The 20,174-nt window shown below is 38.4% G+C and overlaps 1 protein-coding gene across 7 annotated transcripts in view; it reads right to left on the bottom strand.

The window, feature by feature from the left end:
• Nucleotides 1-20,174, bottom strand: part of cadm2a (cell adhesion molecule 2a) — a 227,660-nt gene that overhangs the window by 44,046 nt on the left and 163,440 nt on the right. For all 7 annotated transcript variants that reach the window (XM_039777192.1, XM_039777197.1, XM_039777193.1 and 4 more), the window contains 2 exons: nucleotides 14,635-14,784; nucleotides 2,288-2,440 (listed from right to left, as the gene is read on the bottom strand). In XM_039777192.1, the coding sequence (XP_039633126.1) occupies nucleotides 2,288-2,440; nucleotides 14,635-14,784 (303 nt within the window). The remainder of the gene's footprint in view (nucleotides 1-2,287; nucleotides 2,441-14,634; nucleotides 14,785-20,174) is intronic.

Genomic DNA, 20,174 nt, shown 5'->3' with positions numbered 1-20,174 from the left:
GTGGCTCTTGGGATGGCAATGTCAGTCTGTCGGCGGGTCCGCCGCTTTGGTCCAGACTGAAATATCTAGTGAATGGATTTCCATGCCATTTTCATTCATGGATGAATTCTTATAACCTTGGTGATCCCCTGACTTTTCCTCCAATGCCACCATGAGGTTCACATTTGTGGTTTTGAGAGAAATGTCTCAACAACTCTTGGATGGATAACCATTAAACATTAACATTAATTCATGTGCCCCTCAGGGTGAACTGTAATAACTTTGGTGACCACTTAACATTAACATCTAGCCCCACCATTGGGTCAACATGTTCCAGTAATTTGTTTTAAGACCAAATAACTGCTAACTTATGATATTCCTATCAGCTTCAGCTGTACTTTATTTTTAGTTTAATTAGCAAATGCTGGAATGCTATCACACTAAACTAAGATGGTAAACATGGTAAAACCTGCTAAACTTCAGCCTGTTAGTGTAGTCATTGTGAACAAGTTAGTATGCTGACATTTGGCTCAAAGCACAGCTGTGCCAACATACAGCCTCACAGAGCCACTAGCATGGCTGTAGACTAGTCTTATTGATGTTTATAACATTACTGTTTTTATACCCTATAATTCATATTTGAATAATTGTAGTGATTTATTTTTAATTGTATTTATAGTGTTTTGAAAATTCAATTTGTGGGTAATAGATGAGCACGTTTATATTGATTATCCAAAATATTTTGAGAAGATCTGAATGTGAAGCTAATTTTGTTGCACATTTATTTAACAGTTTAGTATTTGTTCAGTGTGTTCTTGTTTTCATTCCCAGCACTCACTGTCCTGAAACAGAGGCAGATAAACCAGGCCATTCCCAGAACATTTTGTATGTTTATTAAATCTCCCTCCATGTTTCCTGGCTTGCACCATTAACTATTGTTCAGTATTGCAAAAATAATTTTCTCCATATCCTTATTGAGCAGTAGCCTTTAATGTCTCTAATTCTCTGAATGCTTGTTAACACAGAGAGCCAGCTAATGGTCCTGGAGTGCACTAGGACATCTATTAACATTAGCGGAAACTAATTGGCAAGATAATAAGCCCAGTTGAAGGAAATGAGACAATGTTTGTGTGGGGCGATGATCACAACACAAACATTACTAGAGGGCCCAACAGTATGTTTACATTTGTCTGCAGATGATGGTAAGCAACAGAGTATGTGTAACCATAGTCAATTTGTTCTTTTTTTTTAAACAAAAGCTAAACTAATACATTATTTAAACTGAAAAATCAACAGAAAACACAACGAGAAAGTACTCAAAGCTTCACCTCCACCAAGACTGCAGAATTGTCTACTTTTATTTTTTTAAGATCAATTTTTTATTTTTTTTTTCATTTTAAACAACAACAGAACAGACAAACACACTTGAATAAGAACAGTCTACTTTTTTCAAGTGTTGCATTGTTAACAAACCTTTGAAATATTCTGGGATCTGCACCAAAAATACTCTCTTTTCCCTTGGCCCATGGCCTAACTTTCCACATAATTTCATTAAAACCTTTCAACACGTTTTTGCCAACAGTGATACAGTGATAATGTACTATACCTTGCATTTTTGGGCCCGTTTGGTTATGTATTGTTGTTTTAAGGTCTAAAATGTACACACTCAACAGTTTATACTATAGACCTTTTTCATAGCAGAAATGTTCACTTGTCATAGCAGGAAAAGTGCAGATGAAATTGATAACATTAACAATGGCTCAGTTCCATTAAGTGTCCCAGTAAGCAAAGAAGTGAGTCAGCATGCACAATACCAGGACCTCCTCCTAAGTGGAATTCAGCTATCATTAATGTATTTAAATACACCTGTGCTTTTCCTACTATGACATGTCGAAATGTTTGTTGTGAAAAACAGGTCTATTGGTCAGTTCCTACAATTCAAAGAACAAGAGCTTCTCTCTGAAGCATTCTGCATGTTAAAAAATTATGTAGAGATAAATTACTATAGAAGATGCAAAAAATACCATCATTTTCCACAAACAGTAGACTACGTAGACCATAAGGCATTGCGAGAAATACTGGATGGATAAGTGAGGGATGCAACTTTTTCTTTGTGTTTTTCTGAAACTGAAAGCAACCCCTGCTGTTTACAGTACTTGTGGGAAATGTAGGATTTTCTTATATGTTAAACCAGACAGGAAAGATTTATGTTGAGGAAAGGTGTGTACACTGACAAACCGTTATTACAGATTGTATCTTATGTGTATTCACAAATTAACATTTCCTTTAAATACTAAATATTACTTACCTAGAACAGTCAGGTAGGCTTTGGCTGTTCTGACAGGCATGGTGAAGAGAGAACAGGTGTACATGCCTTCATCCGTCAGCGTGACATCACTGATGCTGATGGTCAACTCCGACCACGATGCATGCACCAGCTCAATCCTGTTGTCCCTTAAAGCTGAGAGACAGACCGAGAGCTAGTAAACATTTTAAACTAGAAAATATGTGAAGCTTGATGTCCATTCTCTACATGTTATTTCTATAGGGGCACACTATGCACCAACACAGTCAAATAGACAGTGAGAGGGCAAAAGAGACAGTGTAGAGGAGGCACACTGGGAGACATTAACAAATGTGAGATAGCAGCAGCAGGAAACTGCAAAATGGAAAAGAGAGATCAGTGGTATGTTAATATTTTGCTGTCCTTCTATTGTATGTTGCTAAACATGTGCATTTTATTGACAAATACTGTAAATACTGTATGCATGTATAGATTTAAATGCATAATTAATCAACAATCATATCAAAATGTGACCTCAAAACTGAACTTTCTGTTGAATCTGAAAATGCATCAGTACACCTCTACAGTGAACCAAACTCACACAGTCTTCTCTGGTGGAAACCCTTGTACACATTTTACTTATATGAAAATGTAATCTTCCAAAAGACATAACAGGAATGGAAATCAATACTGCAATAACAGGCTGAGAAAAAGGCTTAATGAGAATTTGGCAAGATGTGAGGGTTGAAATGGATTTGCTGAAATTGGATGGCTTGTTGAAAGATACTCCATGGTCTTCGAAGTAGACTTTCTACTTCATATCTGTGATAGTGAGAGAAAGATCTTCAGAATGTGGTGGCACCTTAAAAAATATGTGATTCCTGCCTGTTGTATCCAAAGGGGTGCATTTTTATATAGAAAACAAAACTGCACAAAAGGCTGGTTTGTACATCAAAAAAAGACTATGTGGATTGTTGAGTGCAATAACAAATACATTCATTCTGTCTGTGAGAAGGTTTGTGCCCTTGGCTGCTCAAGAGATCTATGCAAGCCTTCCTTTTGCAAGTACAACACCTTTCTACAAAACTTATTTAATATGAGTAGCCAAGGCTACTTTGCTTTATTATTATTTGTATATAGGTGTTTATATTTTCTTTTATGTAAGGCCACATGAAAGAATATTCTTATCTTATCGTAATTTGGAAAATATCATATAAAAAGTAGAGCACCCTGGTTTTGTAACCTCTCCAAAAAGACTTAAACAGCAATGGGCCATTAGACAGTCTGTGTGTAGAGTACTTTAAAAAGTGTCCGGCTGAGAGGTGAGAAATGAGAGGTATCTAAAACACTGAAAGTGATTCAACATCCTCAGCTTTAAACCAGCATCAAAAGTAATTTATTTCACACAAAGCATGTAACCTTTTCTCAAACTACAATGCAAACCCTAATTACGTTATACTCTTAACACGTGATCAATTAAAAATCTATAAAAAAAAAGATGAAATAAATATAAAAAGTGTTATTTACGAAGGACGTCAATTGCAGTAACAGTCAATTAACTTTGAAAACAGCTTTTAGTTAACTTGAGACAATTAATTGTTGTGCCACAAGTCTAAGTGTCTTACATTTGATTGATTGAATCAATTCCAATTGCTACAGTATCAGTGTTTTCACCCACCTACGGCTGTAATTTGTCAGTCCCTGGTAAATGTCTATAGCCCTTGAGGTGACTGGGAAAGGTGGTTTTTGGCACATAAGCTGCATTCTTTTTACAGCGTCTGTGTATGCATTGCTGCAATGATCACAGAACTGACAAATTTAGAGAAATGTCAGCGAGCACACTATCTCATGTCATTTGGTCTGCCGAGGGATGAATAGCTTTGCTTTGCCAGTTCCACGCTAAACACCTACAGTAAAAGGCAGTAGAGTTGTAATCAGTTTAACTAAACGACAGCTGCTCTCTTTCATTTATTATTGCATTTGTTCTGTCCCTTCCAGTCCCTTGCAACACCGGTTATCTCTACATGCTGTATACTGAGCCTGAGCAGGCTTGACACATTGATATGAGCACAAGACATATCTTTAGGCTTGGCACGGGGACAGTACATTCCTGTTTTTATGCGTGTGTGTGTGTATAAGTACATATTGCCATCAATGCAAGACCACCAAATTGGATCTATTCTAACGCACTGGCAGTTCAGTTAATGATGAGACCTGTCCTGAAAAAGATAGCTATTTCATGCAGTATGTATACACAAAATGTGTATACCTTGTCTCATCAAAGACGCACTAAGACAAAGAATAGATTATTTGGACTGATTCTAGACAAAGAACAGATTCTCTTTGCCTCTCTATTTCTTTCTGTCAGTTTGTCTCCTTCCTCCTACCCCCACAGACCTCATTCTGTCGACTCAGGCAGCTCCACTAACTTGTGAATGTGTACAAGTTAAACAATGCTTCTTTTCAACTGTTGTCGTATTTGCTTTGGGCAAGGAAGTATGAGCAGGCAAATGTCAGAAAATACATTTACTGTTGCTGGCTTGCTGGTTGTGGTGATGCAGCTCTACTTTCTTCCTTCGCTCTCTTCAACGGCCCATTCTGGTAAGTTGTTTGTGTGAGACTGAGGGACAGACACATAGTTATTTGACTTGTTGGTCTACTTAAGCAAGGTAATGATGACATTGCATCTGCATTTATAACAAGAGGGCCTAATTGAAACGTGACTCGGCTGAAGCAACTTGATTATATAACTAGTAATATCAAAACTCCCTGTTAATCATCACCTGCATGATATGGTAATGAACACAGATACTAATAGTAATAGTAATAATAAAGATTTCCAGTTTTATTGAATTTGAAGATTAGGATAATTCAGATTTTTGAGTTTTCTCTCAGAACACTTGAATTACAATATGATGAAAAATTATTTTTGCCCAACAACTAAACTGCCTACCACAACTTTAAGTGTTGTTTCTGCTTTTTTTTCAGTGGTTACAGGCAGAGATCAGGGTAGTTTAGATGCCAAACAGCAGGAACATCCTGATCTCCCTGGAAGGGTGGATTTAAAAACAAACAAACATGAAAGGTGTCGTATATAACCATGCAATTGTGATATAACTGGTAAGGATGCTATAATAAAGTCAAAATACAGAAAAAAAAATGTTTTTAATCAAATGAACAAAACCTTAAAAACAAAGTCCCACATGAATGGCTCTGTCTTTAAATTCTTCTTAGTTCTGATAGTTTTATAGCTTATTTGTCTCACTTAATTTAAATGGGACATATATACATACATTTATATTTAAAACATGAATACCAAGGTTTCATGATTTGTTTTGATTTTGCACTAGAAATATTTTGCAAATGTAGACCTTACAGCTGATCTTGGAGATTCTAAAGACCATTCGTATGCAAAATAAGAAAGGAGTGAACACACACACATCACTCAATTGGTTTATAGGATTTTTCTAGAAATAAACAATAAGGTCTCTATTTCTCCCTCTTCTCAGGAGCAATGTAGCCTCCTGTCTCTCATTCCATGCCCAGTGAAAGGTTGGAAAATCAACAAAGAGAGCAGAGGAGATGAATGTATCCTTTGCTACCTGTCTGTGAAGGTGCTGCAGCTGCCTGCCATCCATTAGAGTCCATTAGTGCCGTCAGTCCTGAATGTGTTCATGAAGGACGGCACTGTCGACAACAACAAAGAGTGGAGGACTTGTATTCCACAATAACTACTTACTGAATATACAAACATATTTTTTGCTCATTTAGCCTTAATCTGTGTCTATCTGTGTACATAGTAAGAGAGACAGGAAGCAAAGCTGCACTTTGTCACTGCAACAAATGGTCAATACACCTGTGTCTATTTTGCTGCTGAAGTACGAAGGAGCTTACAGTTTGTGTTTGTGTGTGTGTGTGTGTGTGTGTGTGTGTGTGTGTGTGTGTGAGAGAGAGAAAGACAAAGAGAGAGAGAAAGAGAGAGAGAGAGTGAGAGAGAGTTGTCTTTTATACATTTGCTTGCCTTAATCTCAGCAGAACTAACACAGTACCTTGAAACGTTACAATTTTATGAGTTTGCCAAAGCAGATGCAGTTAGATATTCAGAAACCCAGTGGGGGCGGAAAGATTCCTCATCTTATTACAACGGCTGATGACCGTCGGCTTACAGGCCGTGTTGAGGTTCCTCTGAATGTAGCCATGACCGATCAGATAAAACAGAGTAAACGGCCATAACACCAAAGCCACAAGGCTCTCTGTTCCCTAACAGTATTCTGAAAGGGACAGAACAGAGAGGGGAAAAGTCAGCTGTCTTTAAAAAAAAAAACTGTAAAGGATGAGAAGAAAGCCACATCTTTGAGAAGGAAAAGTGAGACAGAGAGACGCTGCACAGAGAAAAGGTTAAATATCTTTTGTTTCTTTCAAATTAAATTAAAGTGACATTTTTATTCTAAGGGGTTTTTATTCTAAGGGGTTCAGTCAGCCAGTGAAATAGTTTTCTTGAAAGTATGATGTTACATTCAATCATAATCTTTTGAACAATTATTGAGTAACAGGTTAATAAAATAAAAAAGTGTGTATGGAAATTTCCACCAGATAATTTCCTCTCACCTCAGGCCTAGCAACTTTTTATCCCATGAAAGATGCTTCCTACTTTACATTTTTTTTTTTTTTAAACGTCCTGCTAATTATTTGTTTTCCAAATTTTCATACTGTACTGTAGCTTGTGAATGCATCCCATGAAACCCACAAGTACAGTCACAAAAACATAACAACAATCTTTCCCCTGCTTCAACCCCAATCATTAGTTATGGGGCTTGGTCTTTTTGTTGAGAATCCACATCTCACTGTGACACAGTCAGACGTAGCGAATGCTGTAAATGCCAGTTTCATTTTGATCGCTATTAACATTATGATGCAGGGACGACATAGGGCCCCAAAACTGTCCAAAACATTATTAATGTTTACAACACTTGGTGTGTGGATCCCACAACAGCTAAATGGCAATCTCTTTGTCCACTTATTTCAGACCAAGGGAACCAAACTACAGGTATGAAAGTGAATTCAGAGTCCAAAAAGCTTTTTCCAGCTCAATATGAGGAAACCTACGTCTATTATCACACAGCTGATGGTTTTGTGATTCATCAGTATGTTGCCAGAGTCTCACTAAAATCGCAACACATCACCGTGTAGCTGTATTACGGTGTGCTGTGTAGGCATACAGAACATACCTACATATCTAAATTGGCTGCCTATCTAGCAGTTTTCCTACGGCTTCTCTCCATCATTAAAAGAACCAGGTGAGTAACCATAGTGTGTGGGGATGTGTGTGTATGAAGGGTAATTACATTTGTACATTAAGGATGTGTTTATTGTATTGGCATACAGAGTGCATGCATAAGCAAACAGTCATGACTCCAAACTCACTCACTTTAAGGCTATCATGTTTGCACATTTCACTTAGCCATTTTACCCCCCCCGTCCTTTCATCTCCCAGCTTTCCACTGGCCTCCCCTCCTTCCTCCCCCTCCCTATCCATTCGTCTATCCAGGGACAGTATGTATTAGAATAGAACCTTGGCAGGTGTTTGCTCATTCAACTGACACACTTTTATAATGAGAAAAGTGCAAATTTCAGAATATACATTCAGCTGCCTGTGTGTGGATGTGACTGTTCTCTTTTTCTTGTCAACAACCCATCTGGAGACTTGAGCTGGTCTGTGTATGTGTCTGTGTGAGTGAGGGTGCGATAGAGAGAGAGAGAGAAGAGAAGCAACAGAATGCAATGTTTATTGAAAAGCTTAATGTATATTCTGTATCTCAGCCGTTTCTCAACCTCCATTACATGTTATACCTTTCCGAAGGCACACCAGCTTTTTAAAATGTAAAATGTGCCATACTCTATACAGTAATTGGCTTGTGGAGATTTTCTCCTGTGACAGAAATGATTTCCTTTCATCAGTTTCTACCTGCCATGCCGAGTTCAGTGGGACACCTCCACCAGCCCTACTTCATTAAGTCCTTGTGAGAAGCAGGTCAGTGAGGAGACAGCTCCTGCCTATAAACCCTATTGTGTTTTGCAGAGGGATACATTTTCCCCCTCTGGCTCCAAAATAGAAGAACAAGTGCCTTGGTCTATACGGAGACTTTTCTAGGATACCCACTACAGCTATCCTTCAAAAATGACTTTGAAAAGCATTTGAAAGAAAGTGGACAGTGTTGGTAGAGCCACATTTTCATTTTGAAAATCTATTATAAAATATGGTTTCTTTTCCCCCAAGTCTGTGCTCTAGAACTTTCTACCGGAAGAGAGAAAGAAAAAGCCTGCCACTAAGAGTGAGCTAATTATTCCCATTTGCCTCAGGTATTTTTCTCTATACCTCCTAGATGATAAGTGGCTCTACTAATAAAGGCAGTAATTACTGGATGTATTGCTTCATTTGACAATGTAGTCTCTTACTCTTTTCAGCTGTACAGCAGAAACAAAGCTGACATTTATCTGACACCAGTTTCTCTGATGCATAGACAACACACTGATCTCTGCCTGTAATTATTATACCTGTCAGCAACTATAAATACATTGCAAAGTATGTAGAAAAAGCTTTCTTTTTAATCAAAAGCTGAATGTTCTACTCAAACAAAGACATGTGCAAAGCGAGGCGACAAAGAAAGAAGACGCAGAATGCTCAAGGTCAAAGAAAAGTTTGCCTGTGTCTTTCAGAGGTGATAACTGCGTCTGAAAGCTCTCATAAAATGCCTCCTTAATTCCTCCCCTTTATCCCACCAAGGCCTACATTCCATCTCCTTTTTCCTCTTTTTCTTCCTCTCATGTTTTATGGTGCTTGTCTTGGGGAGAGGGGACTTGTTAGGGATCTTTGGAGATTTACAGTCAAGTTTTTTTCTATCACAGAGAACACCGTACCAATCTTCAGGACGATATGAAAGGATGTTTCATAGAGGCACTCTTCCAGGATAAAAAAAGACAGCTGTCTCAAAAGTTTAACTTTCCTGCTAAGATTAAGTTTTGAGAGAAAGTTCTGCTACGTGTTTAATAAAAAGTCTGTCAGGCATTTCTTATTTTGTTATTTACTTTGGAAAACTTTTAAAAGCCTATCCCCTAAATTGCTCAGGCACAGATACCCTGAATGCATCAAAGCTTTCATGGTTGCATACTGGAGAGGTGGAATGCTTGACATTTCACATGCACATACGTACATGTGCACTTACACACACACACGTGCTCACACAAGCACAAACAGCCAGCAAATTGATTCAGACAGCTGAATATTTGACATCTGAGGACGGAATAGCTTCATATTTAGCAGCTCGGGGCCTAAAAACGAGCAGTTGGCCCTTAGCTGTTCACCCAGAACACTAATCTTAATGTTTAAACAGATTCAATCAATCTGCAGATGGCACAGTGAAGGCAGAGATGTCCACCAGGTATAGGAGACACTTTGGTAATTTTGCAAACAACATCAAGATATTACCTTCCTTACACTAAAAATTAGGCATCAACCGATACTGTTTTTTCAAGGCCAACACCAATTATTATTAGTTAATAAAACCAATAAATGATATGCATACACAGTGAAAATGAAAGATTTTGGAATGTTACAAAATCCAACACAAAACTTTGCTTTAAGCAATTATTTCATAATTTAGAAACTTTCAACATAACACCCAGTAAAAGGTAGTCAGATAGTGTTGTGGATGGGACATTAAGTCAGACTCAGTGGTGAGTCAAACCAAAGCAGAGGGACAGACACAGAGCTGTAGCGGAGCCAAAGTATCGGTTATCAGGCAAATAAAGCAGAGATACAGATAATCTGCAAACTGCCAAAAAACTGACTGATTATCAGCCAAGGATGATAATCTGTCTATCTCTACTAAAAATGCTGCAGATAACAATTGTACTAATGAATCAATGCATGTGCGTGGTGACTCACTGAGTTCAGACTAAGGTTATATTCACAGTCATTGTGACCTTTTGATGGTCGTTTGTCTTTTCCATGAAAGAGCATGAGCCAAATCCAATTGCCTCAATTACATCAGAAATGTCTGCTCAAAATTTTCATTTTTATACATAAATCAAGCATTTCTTTAGAATGATGTCAATCACTGTATAACTGCAATCCATGTTGATGTTTGGATAGTTTCATTGCCAAATTGTCATGTCAGTTGTATACAAAGAAATCCTGATATTACATACATATAAAAATACAATAAGTAATTCCAATCATGTTTTTTTTTATTTTCCAAAATCATTAAATTAACCTTTTGATTCCTTCGAAAAGGAGACTTTTAGATCCAGCAAGGGTAAAAAACAACAAAGAAAATGTTATTAGATAATGTAAACAAGGGGAAGAGTTGCCAGTACATGTGCATGCTGAACCAGTCTTGTGGTAAATGTCCTTATGTCAGAAAGTGAGTCAAGACTGAATACAGATGCAATCAAACCCAAAATAAACCCAAGACTCTTGAAATATGCCCTTGAAGAAAGAACAACCGCACTACCGTGAAGCCAGTCGTGTTTTATCCTGCCGAGCACCCATTCTCTAATGTAGTAACCACTGACACCCTAATTGAAAAATACATACAGCATCTTTTGTTTCCATACATCTGCCGATACATGTGCCTGCTGCTTTAGCCACATTTTTGACAAATCTTTATGCATTCAAGTCTACCAAATGAGTGCTGTTAAGCAAATACTTTATAATAAAGGACAGGTAAACCACAATCCTTTGCAAGACTTCGGAAGGCAGATAATGAAATAAATGGGAAAGAGATCAAGAGAGTACTGTAGGTTGTCCACTAAATAGGCCTGCTAATTTAGCCTGGAAAGTAATTACATTTTGGTTCTATCTAGTACGGGAATAACAAATACATTGTAATTATGCCTTATTGCAAAATTTTTCAATCCAGGAAATAAAGCTATTATAAGTTCTTGAATTACATGAAACCAAAAGAGCAATTTGTGAAGAAGTATTAGCCTCTTTCTTATACATCTTATAAAAGAGAGAATCCCTCTTGCACAGTGCTCATCTTTCTCACTGTCGAAGCTTAAGTCCCTCTGTGGTAAGTGATGGAAAGGACATAATTGGCTACTTTCGGGACAATGACTTATTTGAAATTCAAACAACTCTTCACAGCCATTGGAGCACCTTTGAGAGGACGGAAGACAAGAGGAGTCTATTTCATCTGACTAAACGTCTTGGAAGTGAGCCTCAGCCTTGGCATTAAACAACAACAGCGGCAAAACCGGAACCACTCTAAGGACTGTAATGAAGTCAGTTGCTGCATTTGTCTTTGAAAAACAATATGTTTATGTTCACTTTAATAGAAGATGTAAGTAAAACTATTGGAGATACAATACATGCAGGCACATGTGCACAGACAACATGTCTGTTGAATTAGACAACAAACATTATAGATTCATCAGATTTTTTTGGACAGTTGCCAGCATATACAAAAGTCTGTAATATGAATCTATTCTGTATGATATACAGTAAGTGGAAAAAAAGTTATAATTTTTTCAATAGACTGCAATGAATAAGTCACAAAAACCTTAGTTTTTTCCACTAGAAGAGACATTTTCAGCACTGCCTTCCCAAACGACAACATTTTAATTATTTAGAACTTGAAATGATTTTACATAAATGAAGATGTTGGACTTTATATACATCATTTATTGTATGTTGCCATAAAGAACAAAACCAGATATTTTTTCATAACAGAGCAATGTATGCAAAAAGTTGGCAAATTGAGGTTGTATTTTTGAGCAACTGTGTGCCCTAATCCCCATCTTCTTCTTCCCAACAGGCAGCAAGGAAAATTAATCTGAAACCAACTGTGCTCAAAGGTGTTTGCAGCTGAGACATCTCTCCTTTCTCACACTGCCAATGGCACTTTGGAAACACTCACCATCTCAGTGCTCCCATCAGCATGTGCATCTGAATTTGCCACGTTCAGCAAGACAAGTCCCAAAGCACACACCTACACGTATACACACGCATACATGTATACGCACACACACACACACACACACACACACACACACACAATTTTGGGGCCACAGTAGTATCCCTTTGCTTTTTTGATAATAAGAAAGTCCTTGGCTGTTTTTTTTTTATTTCCAATCTCTGAGCTCTGCACTGGAAATGCCATGAAATAGACCCCCAAGACCGACCCCTGGTGTGATATGGAATAACCTGCAGAGAACATCAACTGTTGAATTTAATGTTCAAAGCAGCTTTTTACTGCTGCTCTTTCCGGTAAGTGAAAATGTGAATGGTTGAAAATGGAAATGCTTTGCATGCATTCACTCCCAGTATGCAAAAACACCTACAAACACAGACGCACATGAAAACACACACACACGCACACACACAGTGTACGAACACACAAATGGACAAGGCAGCCCAGTGGGCAGACGGATAATGGAAGAAGACTGTGTAAATCCCATATGTGCTTAATCCAGACACTTACAAGAGAGTGTGATTCATACTCTATTACACTCGACTAATACAGCTGAGAGAGGCACAGGGCACAATCATTTCAGCAGGCATGGACCAACAAAATAACAGCCATGAATCCTCTTTATGGAGACTTTACTGAAGAGGGTGTAAAAGGTCAGGAATAAAGCCTTTGTACTTATTAGCCATTAAAACATTGGTGGCTTTGTGCCACACCCACAATTTGTGTGTGTGTGTGTGTGTGTGTGTGTGTGTGTGTGTGTGTATTTGTTAGTTTGTGTGTGCATTACTGTCTGTGAATGTGTGCTAAGATAACAAGGGTTTGCATCCGTTTAATGAAAGAAATGTCTCTGCAGCACCGTGCAGGTCTCCAGTATATAAAGTGTTTATTATTCAGAGCTTGGAGTCTTTTTTGCAGATCACATGATTCTCAGGCCCTTCTCTCTGGAAGGAAGTGGGGTGTCAGGTTGATGAGGTTGTTAACTTCCTATATTACAAAACGTTCTAATATTATATACTGTATATAAATAGTTTAATAAAGACAATGCTCAAGTTACAGTCATTTTTTGCTTCATTTATGTTGCATTCTTACATATCCAAAATTTCATAAGTTTGAACTATTTGTTTAATTAAACACATTATTTTGATTGACAGACTTATTTTGATCTGCTCCCTTTCTAAAACATTAGTGAACGCCTTCCCATTGGGCATGTTTACAGTATTGAATTGGGAAATCTTGGGAAATAGTTAAACAAATCTTTTCAAGTTAGTATTGTTGGCCTGTCAGGCTCCACTGTTGTGGCAATTCAATACAGATCTAACCTTGCGCAACAAAATTTGATGTTTGCGCAACAAAATTCCCCTGTAGTTATGCTGACACCATCAATTACACACAAGGCCATAATGCTGTACCATTCAAGGCTCAGGTGATTGGATTTGTTCTTTTAGCTAAGATTTAATTCATACTGCACTGTGTGTGCTCGAGGCAGTATGGTCTAAGAACTACAGGGTTGCAGTGAAGGGCACTCGCACACTCTAATGTTCTAACTTGATCTGAAAAACAACATGAAACGTTCGAGTATGCATCTTTTGATTCAGATAGAAAAGTATAGGAACAAAAAAAACTAATTTGACCCACCACTTCCTTTCAATGGGATGTAATCAACCTGTTTCAAGGGTTGCCTGATCATGAGATGGATATACATCAATAACAGCAATCACCAAAGCTATGGCAGCTATCTACAGTACAACCTTCCCCTGCTGATCTCGAATTCCAAATTACACCAGTATTTATCCTTTTCAATTTTACAACTATCAAATATACACAACACACATGTTTGACACTGAAGTAAAATGGACTGCATACAAACAAACAAACAAACCGAAACATTCAAGCTCCCAAATTGTTCATGGCAGGTGATGATCACCACTGGTTATCCTGTTTTTGGCAAAAGCAGTCAGAAAGAGAGCTGACCAAATTTGTTCTCAAGTGTTCTCGTTAACAGAGGGGTGTGTGTGTGTGTGTGTGTGTGTGTGTGTGAGGTTGATGGATTATTGAAAAATAATAATAGCCACATCCAATCCATCCCAAGAGGAAAGGTGTGCTTCTTTTTCTATGTACTGTGAATGCACTTGCTGTAAAAGCAGAGCACAGGCAGGAAAACACAGACACATGAAATGTGGGACAGATGCTATGACACAACAAAGACAGCAGCTTATTCAAGTGACAAACAAACAGGAACACGGAGTGGTTTTTCCAAGTTGCTCTCCAGCCTAAAAAAATAATCCTGTTTTTGTATGTTTTGTGCATTTCTCAACTACCACAAACTTAACACAGGGAATACTTTGTAAGACTGCATCTATTGTGCGGCTGCTGCTGTCTGTCAATCTCCAAACTCACCTTTCTTGTCCCCGAAAAAGAGGGTCTGCTGTGCTGGGTTTGACCACTGGAGGGAGGTGTTGTCATTATACTCCACACGGCAGGTCATGTTCGCCGTCCCACCCTCTGTCACCGTCATATTCTGAACCAGAGGGTATTGACCGCTGATGCCTGTAACATGACACATTAGAGACACGTGTAAGAGGAGAAGGATCAGGATGCATCAGGAGAGAGAGAGAGAGAGAAAGATACGGAGGTAGACAGAGTGAAACAGATGGTGAATTTTTGATTGCTTGAATTGTAAGGTTGCATTGGTAATTAAATCTGCTTAATAGATTTCAGATGATCATATAACATGACAACTATAAAGGTAGACTAAAAGTAATGTGATTTTTATCCAGTTGGTTCATAAAGATGTACATAAAATAAAGAAAATACTTCTCATCACTGGAGGAGCAAATCAGCCCCTCACACTACAGGACAAAGAGAGGAAATGTGGTTTATGTCTTTGAAAAACACTTAACACCCTAATTAAAAAGTGAATGTTCAGCCAGGATGGCCAGTCACTACTGTGTGCTAAATTGGATGCTAACATAGAACACACAGGGGGCATTTTAGCCTGTGGTACCAACCCTGAAACCTCAGCTACACAGGGAAGACCAATAAAAACATTCTCAGTGGACTTGTGTGTGCTTGTATGAATGTTGGTGTGTGTAATGCCTGCATCCAATGTGAGATACAGACAACAGAGCTATATAATTATGTGTGACCTCGAAGTCTGACTGGAGCTAGTTTTCAGCACCATGGACAGGTCGCTTTTGCAATAGGTTCATCAATAACTGCCTGCTAGTTTACAGAACTCTGGACAGCTCACTGTTGTGCTGTGTGTGTGTGTGTGTGTGTGTGTGTGTGTGTGTGTGTGTGTGTGTGTGTGTGTGTGTGTGTGTGTGTGTGTGTGTGTGCTTTAGTGTGTTAGGCTGTGAGCAAGTAAATAATAACCATAAATCTATCCCTGTCCCTATCCCCAGAGGACAGGTTTTAAAGACTGAATAAAGGCTTAGGTAAGACAGATTATTCATTCCAAGCTAACTCTCCCGTCTTAAACCACCATCCCCCCAGGAAAGGATCATAAAACTGAAAAAGAATAGTATATATATATATATATATATATATATATAGATATATATATATAGAGAGAGAGAGAAAATATAGAAACATATATAGAAATAAATATATATAGAAATATATATATATAGAAAACAAAGAAATAAGAAATATTTACACATACATTTTTAAATTCCATTCCTGTGTGATTATGTTTGATACATTTCCATTCAAACGCTGTTAATGTAATATATCTCATTCAGCAGGCAATTTTGTGTGTGCCTTACTGCAGTTAATGACTGCACAGCTAAGATAAACAAACCCTCAAACAGCGCTTCTCTGCAGGTGAAGCAAACCCCATCAGTGACAGACCTGTGGTGAAGGACGTGTTGAGAGGGGAGAGGCTGAGGTGAAGGAGGGGAGGAGAGGTAGAGAGAGGTAAGTCAAGGAGCACGGGTCATTTCCAGTGCTGATTAAGGCCTTCCGAGGTTAATCATGCATGTGAGAGATAGAGAGGGAAGAGCAGGGAAACGGCGGAAAAATGGATCTGAGCTATGGGAGGGTAGGAATATGTTTTATTCATGAAAGTTTTGCATGAGGCATGATCTGCCAACGATTTACCGTTCTCCTGCGCCTGCCCTCGCTCTCTTTATTACTTCCTCTGTTTAAATCACTTACTTTTTTCTCATTTTTCTCACTCACGCAGTTGGGCAACATACAGCCCAGTGTGATACATTTTATTTCCTTTGTGCTGGCCACAAAGGGAAGTTAATGGTTAACTACCATACCATTTTGGCAATGATGATTTTTCTGTGAGGTTCTGCACAATATGTAGTGTATAATTTTAGTTCATTACTGCAGTGGATGTGTCACTGTAAAATGTAATTGAAGGTGGAGACACTCTGGGGATAATGCACGCTTGTTGTCAACTTTGTACTCATCCCGGAAAATATAATCTGCTAGTTTGTTCTGCTTTTGACAAACAAGAAAACTAGAGATTTGGGTGATTTAATGTTACGGCAATAATGCTTAACAACACTCAATGCTCTACACACTACAGGTGTCACACATGAGACCCCACATCCATTTGTAAGATAAGTTACGTTTACTTATCAGGACATAGGCTACAAATTGTTATAGAATATATTAAAGTTTCTTTTCACCTTCCTTTCCCTTTTATCCTCTCCTCTCCATTGGCACTAGTGCCTATACAAAGTTACAATAGTCCGGGGATCCCTCTGCCTGCATCGGTGTCTGGTGAAACACGTCCAGTGGGACTGAAAGGGCCAAAGGGGCCACAATGATGGTTATATTAGAACAGTGAAGTGTTCTGTGCGCCTAATTGGCCAGTGGAGTAGGTTCTTCCATTCTCCCCACTGGCCACCCAGACCTGATTTAAATGTATCTCCTGGGGGAAAGAGGCAGCTGCTCTCTCTGATTTCCATGTCTAAATTTAGGTCCTTCCCTTACTTCACCTCCACGCTTTCTCCTACTCTTAGTTTCGTGCTCTCTCTTTTCCAGTTCACATCCATTCCACTCAATTCCCTTCTCTCTATTCCTCTCTCTCTCTGTGTCACGTTTCCTCCTCTAGTTGATCCCTGAAGGGTGGCATTTCCACTTTCTTTGTCTCTCATTTTCATATTCTCTCTGTCTCCCGGTGCTCCCCAGTCTTTCAAATTTATCTTGATCCTACCTCCTTTCTTGTGCTCAATTGGGCTCTATCTCTCATGAAGAGTAGGGTCAGTTTAATTGCCCTCCACTTTGACTGACATGCCAAGGCTAAGCCAGGTCAAAAACATACGTATGTGCATGACATTATAAAGTAATGACACAATGAAATTACCTTTGCTTTATTTAACTTAAATTGGATATATGCAGTATGTCACCATAAATGCCATTTAGCAATGTGAGGCTTGATTCGTTTAGGATGGTGACTATGTAATGTGGGCTACAGCTGCCTAAACAAATAGCAAATAATTATTTTCTTAGTAAGATTCTCACACTTTACTGTTCACACAGCTGTCTCCCTAGATGAGCTGAATCTTAAGATTTAATGGGACCACTCAGTACCCTCCAGTACCCAGTGTATGCACTGGCTGATAATCAAACCTGGCGGAAAAGCTTCCCCACGATCACTTGGACGTTTGCCTACCACACAAAGTACTGAATGCAATATTTGTTAAAAGACCAAACTATGACTTATGCCAAAAGTAGATGCCTGTGCGGCCAGTAGAGATATTCACAGGACACGAAGGAACATTCAGACAGACAGTACCTGTTGCCAAAGCAAACTATCGGACAAATAATACTGATACGAGCATCCAGGATGCTTCCTGTCTGCTCTCCAACATGACCTTTCAAGCAAGAGCAGCTGAGTCTACTAACCTTTCTTATTTAGGCATTCAAGAAGCAGAGAAAAAGAGAGAGATGCAGGGAGACAGACGGACAGCCTGGAGCTACTGACCTTTGTAGCAGGACTGAAGCTCAACTGAGCTGTAGAGCTATGATGTATGGGCTTGGAATACAAGAATATAAAATGGATAGAGGCAGTCCACAGTTTTGATTAGCCAATTCACCTATTAAGCTAGTCGAACATAAATACCTTATGAATGCAGATTCAAGATTTCATTACTGTAAATTGGAATTCAAAGCATTAGTCTTGTTTTCAGAATACCATAATTTCTATTAGATATGGAAACATAATTAATCTCTGAGATCTGGGAACACAGTGATGTTGCTACATTGACGCAAGAAACAGAATGCTACAACAATCAGGCAGGTTGTAAACCAGTTAATGGCAGGTAACCCTAAAAGTTAGTGCACTCGTTAAGTTGACTCATAAACCGTGATTGCAACATACTGTTAAGTGCATGCACTAAAGTAAGAAGAGAAGGTCGAAGATTAACCAAAAAAGGTTGTACAACATTATGCAAACTGTGACAGATGTTTACAAAAGACATTTTGGGTCATGATCCTATGTTTGGCTAACCTTGGGTTTGAACCAACCAAGAACCAACTTGCAATACACCAGAAGTATCCTGCAAATATTCAAGCTTGGTGAAAATAACACTAAACAGCATTGCCTTATAGAGTAATATTTTATTATTAATGTGTTTTAATACATGTTTAAACTCAAGGTAAAAATAAAAAAGTGTTATAAATACATGCTGTTGTTTTTATCATACAGGAATAATCAAGTGTTAAACACAACCTCAAGTGACTCACTGTTCAAAAAGCATTCCCCTCAGACGATCACGAATGAGATGCAGAAGATAACATGACAGCTTTGCCATGACCAGTAAGTGTCTATAAGGTTACACAGGTGGTTACGCAGCTGGATACACCAGCTTCTCAGACTGAGTGATTCTCAGAGTGTCAGGCAGCAGGGTGGCCCAGTGATTGGAGAGACCGTACAAGGTCGAGAATTTGATCATCTCAAGAGCTGGTGTGAATTCATCAACCAGCCATGTATCCTGTCACAGCGACCTTGAGCAAGAAACAACCTACTCACTGGTCTAGAGCAACAGCAAAATGTTGAAAACACAAATGTACTGACTTCCAGGCAGGTTTTTTTTGTTGTTGTTCTGGGTGAGGACCAATTTTAGCCGATAATATGGAACACAAAATGTTGTTAGTAACTTCCTGGAACAGAAGCTAGACAAGTGCCCTCGCTCTGGGACTCTCCCTCCCACTGTGACATTTTTCACACAAACTCTTCTTTTTCTCAAGAACATGTTATACACACAGTCTTGTTTTTTTTCTCAAGATTCATCCCGAATCCACAGTGCATCTCAAATTGGATTTATCAACATGTCATAACACTATAACACCTGAAAAGGGAGCTTCCACTATTCACATTAAAATTAAATTGCGTGTCCCTGTGAAATTTCTTTTTTTTTGCCAGTGAGACAAAACTAGATACAATATATGTCTTTTTAAACAAGAAAGCAAAGGGGGTTGCAGTACTGCCACTTACAGTTTCTTTTAAATCTTTTCAAAGCAGAGGAGAAGGTGATTACACATGTCAACAGCCAGACCCTCAAGTTTGAGCAAGCCAGCCATTAGATAAGTTAGTCTTCTCTAAATCACAATATTTTGTGCTAAAGGAGTAAAAACAAAATTAAAAGCATTTAGAGCGGTTTTGTTTGGAATGGGGATACAGTTACATTTAGGTTGCCTTCATTGCCAAGTGAAAATATGCTCAATTTATCTTCCATATATCTAAGGATATATGCATTTTCCCATTTGATAAACTCAAATAAGCTGTTTGGATATACCATCTGAATATCAATTTCTGCTGCAACTAACTGATAACTAACAATTCACAGGATGGATACGTGTATGTGTAATATATTCCGTTCATAGACACCATGCTGGGAGAATAGGTAATGATGCATGATGGCATTTCTTTTTTAAAGTTTAGTGACATTTAATAAACTGAACTTTATGAGTTACAA

The sequence above is a fragment of the Perca fluviatilis genome, chromosome 16, assembly GCF_010015445.1.
Source record: "Perca fluviatilis chromosome 16, GENO_Pfluv_1.0, whole genome shotgun sequence".
Taxonomy (NCBI): Eukaryota; Metazoa; Chordata; class Actinopteri; order Perciformes; family Percidae; genus Perca; species Perca fluviatilis.
The sequence above is the reverse complement of the archived record's forward strand: the minus strand, read 5'-3'. Positions and strand labels throughout refer to the sequence as shown.